The sequence below is a fragment of the Lissotriton vulgaris genome, chromosome 2_1, assembly GCF_964263255.1.
Source record: "Lissotriton vulgaris chromosome 2_1, aLisVul1.2, whole genome shotgun sequence".
NCBI lineage: Eukaryota > Metazoa > Chordata > Amphibia > Caudata > Salamandridae > Lissotriton > Lissotriton vulgaris.
In genome coordinates, this window is record NC_141687.1 from 307,985,162 (window position 1) to 307,991,161 (window position 6,000).

At 46.4% G+C, this 6,000-nt stretch overlaps 1 protein-coding gene across 2 annotated transcripts in view; it reads left to right on the plus strand.

The window, feature by feature from the left end:
* SLC47A1 (solute carrier family 47 member 1) overlaps window positions 1-4,862 on the plus strand; it is a 721,842-nt gene extending 716,980 nt beyond the window's left edge. For both annotated transcript variants that reach the window (XM_086955002.1, XM_086955001.1), the window contains one exon: window positions 3,878-4,862. In XM_086955002.1, coding sequence (XP_086811128.1) covers window positions 3,878-4,128 — 251 coding nt within the window. In that variant the 3' untranslated portion in view covers window positions 4,129-4,862. The remainder of the gene's footprint in view (window positions 1-3,877) is intronic.
* Window positions 4,863-6,000: the final 1,138 nt, after the last annotated feature.

Here is a 6,000-nt window from a genome sequence, read left to right on the forward strand (position 1 = left end):
AGTCTTCTGTTTCCAGCACCTGAGCCAGTGACAGCATTTTGAACTTTTTCTTGTGAAGGTAGAAGTCCAGGAGCCTAAGGACGAAGACCACCACTCTTCTTGGGACCCACACAGTACTTAGAGTAGCATCATGGCTCAGTGTCTTGCTCTAGGGCCATCTACACTGCTCCTTTCTGTAACAGGGCTGCCACTTCCTGCTGCAATATTCTAAGGTGAACCTTGTGTGACTGTTGGGACTGAAGGGAAGAAATGTGTGCATATGTCTCGGGAAGGGAAGATCATACCATCTTTCATTATTTGTAAGACCCAATGGTCTAATGTTATGGCCTTCAAGGCCTGGAGAACAGTTGACACGCTCCCTCCAACTAACTGCTGATGACCTTATAAGAGGGAAAGGGGCTCTCCAGGCCAACTTGGTCTCCAAATAGGCAAGCCCCATCAAATGGCATGTCTATGGGACTCTCCTGCACACCTCCAAAGACGATGGTGTACTTTAGCTGTGTGTGCCTCTAATGGATTCACTGTGACCAGGCTTACCTTGATAATCTTCACTGAGGCATCCTGCCCATCCCTTAACATCTCAGCAAAATGGCCTTTCAAGTCACCTGGTAAACTCAGCAGCACCATACATGCCATAGTCCACAAAACCCTGGTTAAACGGGGTGAGCAGATACATGGACCTTAAGGCCAATCTACTGGAAAGGAACACCTTTTCCCCAATAACCTAAAATTTTTTTAAAACACACCTGGGTTTCGCTTGGTGCAGAGTGAGGTCTGCACTCCAACCTTTTGGATGAGGAATGTGCTGAGAGGAAAACAGGATCCCATAGAGCTGTTCTATTCTGCCTATCAATGAATTGGTCGATGGGTGGAGCTGAAGTAGGCGTGTGCTAGGCCACATTAGTGGGATCAAGTGAGGCCTTGTTTAATTTCAGCATTAATTCCACCAAAGCTAGATGTAGGTGCTAAGCATGGGCGGAAAATCCGTTACGCTCACGGATTTTGCGGATTTTCGGTAAATTCGCAATCCGCGAACGCTCGCGAATTTACCAAAAATCCGCAAATTCGCACGCAGCGGATTTTTTTTTCTTTGCGGTGTAAGTTCGCAATTGCGAACATGTAGGTGCGGCGGCCAGCAACAATCTCGCACTCGCGAAATTACAAAAATTGCAATTCTACACAAGAAATCTACTAGCAAGCAGCATAGACCTTCTGAAAATGATGATTTTTATCAGAATAACTCCTCAGGTTGACATTTGCCTGCACTTTTTTGGATTTGAGGCCTTTTGATTTTCTTTGGATAACTTTTGGATTAGAAATCAACTTTCTCATATAAGCTTGGTGGGGCATTACAGTTGCTGTAATGCTGTTCTGCAGAAAAACGAGTTTTGCAAAAGTGAAAGCAGGTTCAAAAGTTCAAACTCATCATTAGTAACCGTTCCCTGTAGTGCTTCCTGACAAGGGCCCCTCCAGAGTTCAGTTGCTAGTTGCAACAATTGTATGACCCTGCTCTGACCCTCACAGCAGGCTCATAGAATAGCTACAAGTAGGCCACAAAGGTCCTGGAAAAAAAAATTGCACTGCAACAGAAAGCAAATTACAGATAAGGAAGCAGGTGCCAGACTGGAATTTTAAAACAGTGACACATTAATAAATCAACCCCAAATTAATTCATGTCAGTTGAAGCAGGCAGGTGTGCTTGCTTTTTCCCCCCATAATCTACAGTGATGATGAACCAGAGGATGGCATTGATGTACCAGAGGGTGGCAGGGGTGAAACAGAGGGTGCCGGGAACCTGTGATGATGAACCAGACGTAGAAACAACATAATCGTGACCGTTGCGAGCCGACATGTAAGTTCGCAATTGCGAACTGTTACAAAACCCTCGCGAACTGTCAGAAATCCTTGCGAACTGGCAGAAATCCTTGCGAACACAAAAAAAAATTCGCGGGAATTCGCGGATTTTGCGGATTGCGAGTTCGCAAATTCGCGAACGCCAGATTCGCAAAATTTGCCCATGCTTAGTAGGTGCACAGTCAGTATGTTAAACCAGGCCTCCAATGTTGGTACAGTCAGTTCCAATACTTCAACTGCCTTCCTTCTGACACCATGAAAGGAAGTCACCTCTGGTGGTTGAGCTGGGCCTGCAGGACAGTCCATCTCTGTGTCAGGGGATGTGTACAGCCCACTACCATTCTGCAATGCTAGGAAACCCCCCAAGTGTCTGACTATAGGGGGGAAACAAATTGGCAGCCTCACTGTTATTGTCAGCACCATGAGGTACCAATTCAGGCATCTGGATGTGATGTGAATCAGATACAAATATGTCATTTAAAGTCTGCCAATAGGCTTGGTATGGTGTGGGCACATGTTGTGATAACTCTCTGTACCTGGTTTCATTAATCAGTTGTTGAGCCTCTCTCCTGGCTTGTCAATGCCTGTGCCCGTGGAGGCGTTGCGGGAGGTGGTGTCTGTATTGCGCCTTGGGAGGAGCTTGTGGTGAGGGTCTCATTACCAGAATTGCTCCAGCCAGCATAAAAGGTGTGCATGAGAGCTTCCTCCTGGTTTGAATGGTGTTGACTCTATTGGAAATCCTGACTGTGCCCCAGGAAGTTCCGTAGGGCCTGGAAACACACTAGTGTGGACAACCTTTTGCCTGAACAATGCTATCATGGAGCAGAGGAACAGTGCTATGTCAGCTCTAGGTGTCGGGAAGTCTGGATACACTTGCATAGGTGCTGGGCTCTTTGGTCAGCAGTGAGGCCAGCAGTGACCCTGAAGCCAAAGGGACTCCTCGGGTAGAGTGGTATCGACAAGTATGGATCAAAGGAGGATTCCGCTCGAGGTGGAGAGTGCTGAGGTGACTGTTAAATTCAATAAAATAAAGATGATGGGTCCTTGTTGTAATGTTCATGTAGTATATTTATACTTGGAATTAGATAGTCAGTTACAGCATTCAAGTAGGAATGTAATATGGTAAGAAACCCCACCAGGAGCAGATAACTTCCTGCTCAGCCTCCAGGTAACTGATAAATCCCTTGAATAGCAACAGGTAGAATCATGGATGACATCACAGAGACATGACATAGACAAGCAGACACTAACACTAAGGAGGGACAAAGAGAGAGGAAGAGCAGGATATAACAGTGACCTACCTTGGGATCTTGAGGGGTGGTGTTGTCATTCCTTCTCTTCCGAGGAGGGGGGTGAAGAATGAGACTGTGACCGGCATTGAGCCTGAAGCGTGTTGCATGCGTGGTGGGTTAATGGCCTTGGTTTTCACGAGGCCGCATTTGCCGCATGACTTTAAGTCATTCCTAGACCCCGGGCAGCACAGGCAGACCGGTGCATCTGTCAATTACAGGAGGGGCAAGCTTTGAATCCATATTATTTTGGGGGAGACATCCTTAGCACTGCACTGTTTTTTGAAGAAAAAAGTAGAGACAATGTGAAGAAAACCCAGAGAGCAGCTCTGTCTGCGTTAAATGATGCGCAAAAAAGGGAACTGATGTTGGCGTGCCATGGTGGTGCTATATGGGCGTGACGCCTCCACTGGTTCCGGTGCCAAGATGGAGTAAGTGCCTCATCCTGGAGAGAAGAGCTATGACTGTTTATTTTTATCTAATGCCTAGAGAAAGTGAATAGGTGTGTAATCTACACAGTAGAGGTAGAGGTATCCATCCAAACATTCTTTATTCCCCACCCGTTTCATTTTCCCTGTCTACTCACGCAGAACCGCACTAGCCACGTCCTGCTCTCCACTGTACGGCTCTTCTCCCTGTCTAACTCTCTTCCTTTCACAAGTTCTTGTTCATATACCTGTATCCTTTCAAACTTGCACTTTCACCGAATTTAGTAACGTCCGTTTGCTTTGCAGTGGAACCAGAAGAACATGGCGACATGGCACTGACTGAACTTACTAGCTGCGAGAAGCAAGAGGACGGGCTTGTGGGACAGGGAGAGCCTGCTCCGAGCCCTGATGCATCGCCTGTCAAAGCTCTGTCCGTGATGGAGCTGGTCCTTAGGCGCGGACTTGCCGTATTAGCTGCTGTCTTCATTTTAATAATTGGGATTGTAGTTAGGTTTGCAACGCGCCCGGACGTCAAGGATGCTGAAAGTAATGGCTAACAATGGGGATGTGTGTAAGTAAGAACTCTGATGAATGCAGTAGTTGCCCTTCCTGCTGTCACGGGCTCACTGCTCCTGCACCCCTATGAATGGGTAATGGATCAAGCCATAGGGGCACACTCCAACTAGGAAGTGGAAATGACGCCAGAGACTGGTGACACCAATAAGCGCATGCTAACGAGGATGCGGTCGGAAAAGATTACCTGCTTGTCACTAAATCTGGAAAACGGGATTAATGCTCAAACCTAGAGCAAGTTTAACTTTATCCACAGCCAATCTGGAGACTTTGAGCCACATATATATCTCGACTGCGGGAATGCAATTAATGTTTTTTAAAATGGCGCAGAACGCAACAGGATGTTTTGATGAAATTGACGTGGCAAGAGCATGCGATGGCTATTCTCTCTGAACCTTGAATCCAGATGGTGCAGCCTTTGCTTGGAATATGTTAATGTGTATGATCACCGGCTTTAGGTACCTATATATCAAATGTGCTTTAAGTCGTTAGTCCTTGTCCTATGTAGGGCCACGATGCCAGCCAGTAATCATTCCCATTATCCTGATGCTAGCAAGTGGAATAAATCACTGACACCACAAATCAACTAGTTTGTCAGTGACCCCCTAAAGTCTGAAAAAACGAACAATTCTTGTCACATCCTGATTTCATACTTTTTGTTTCCACCTCAATCAACCACATGTATTTTATCTTATTAAATATATATTCAATGCATAAATTGTGCTTGGGACAGTTATGAAGCCTCATGCAAAAACTACAGTACTATAGACATTGCATAAATGAATGATAGAATGGACCGGGACAGAGAAGAGGAAGTCTTTGTTGTAGTATTGCTTAAACCGTTATATTAAATTTCTTCTAAATGAGTAACAAGGATTGAGCCAACACAGTGCATCAGGCAGATTTACAGACCCATGAGCTGCCATTGAGTAGAGCTGAATACTGGTCCTAGAGCTGCCATGGAAATCTACAAATGAGCACCAGATGTGCAACAAACGCTCTCAGAAATACGCTTGCTAACATATAAATACGCCCCTGGGCCTCTGTAGTGTTTTAGGTACTACAGCAGAGGTCTTCAAACTTTTGAAGGTTGAGCCCCCCCAGTTGAATTTTTTTTAAATGTCGGGCCCCCCCACCACCTGACAGAAATTACTGGAATCTGGTACACTACATAATCGACCGCCACCTGCATATCCCGGGCCATATCCGGCAAATAATGTTCAAAACAATGAGTGTCTCCTCCTTCTCCATGAATTCCCTCACTACCACTCACCAACAATGCACCTCATCTCTCTATGGCACCTTTCTGGTAAACATATAATTTTTAGGTCGAGTTTACTCGAACCTATTGCTGTCCATCCAAAAGCTGACTTTTTACGATGCGGATTTTCAAAAGTTCAAGTGAAATCACGTGACCACAAGCTCCTTCGTGCACGAGCTTCCCCCTGCCAGCAGCATTTGCCACATCAAAGGCTTCCGCTTCCCCGCCCCCCTCCGTCACTTATTCACGGCCGCAGGCCGTGACTTCAAAGGGTTCCGCTGCCCCGCCCCCTGCTTCACGGTCATCTGTTCCCCAGCACCTCCCCTCTCTCTCCCCTAATTATTCACTGCTCATGGGTGCTCTGCGAGGGCCGGGGCTTTGAGCGCCTAGGCGTTTTTTTCCTTCTATTATTTTTAAGTTGCTTACAGACTTGAAGCACCGTGTGCCGGTGGTAAGAGCCTCCCATCTAAATTCTCTGGATTTAAGATGTGCTTTCCTCGTCACCGCGCAACAACCCCCCCTGTGCTGCCACTCTTCCCTGCAATTTTTATGTTCTGGTCACACTTCGGGCACTATAACCCGTTGAGCACAACGT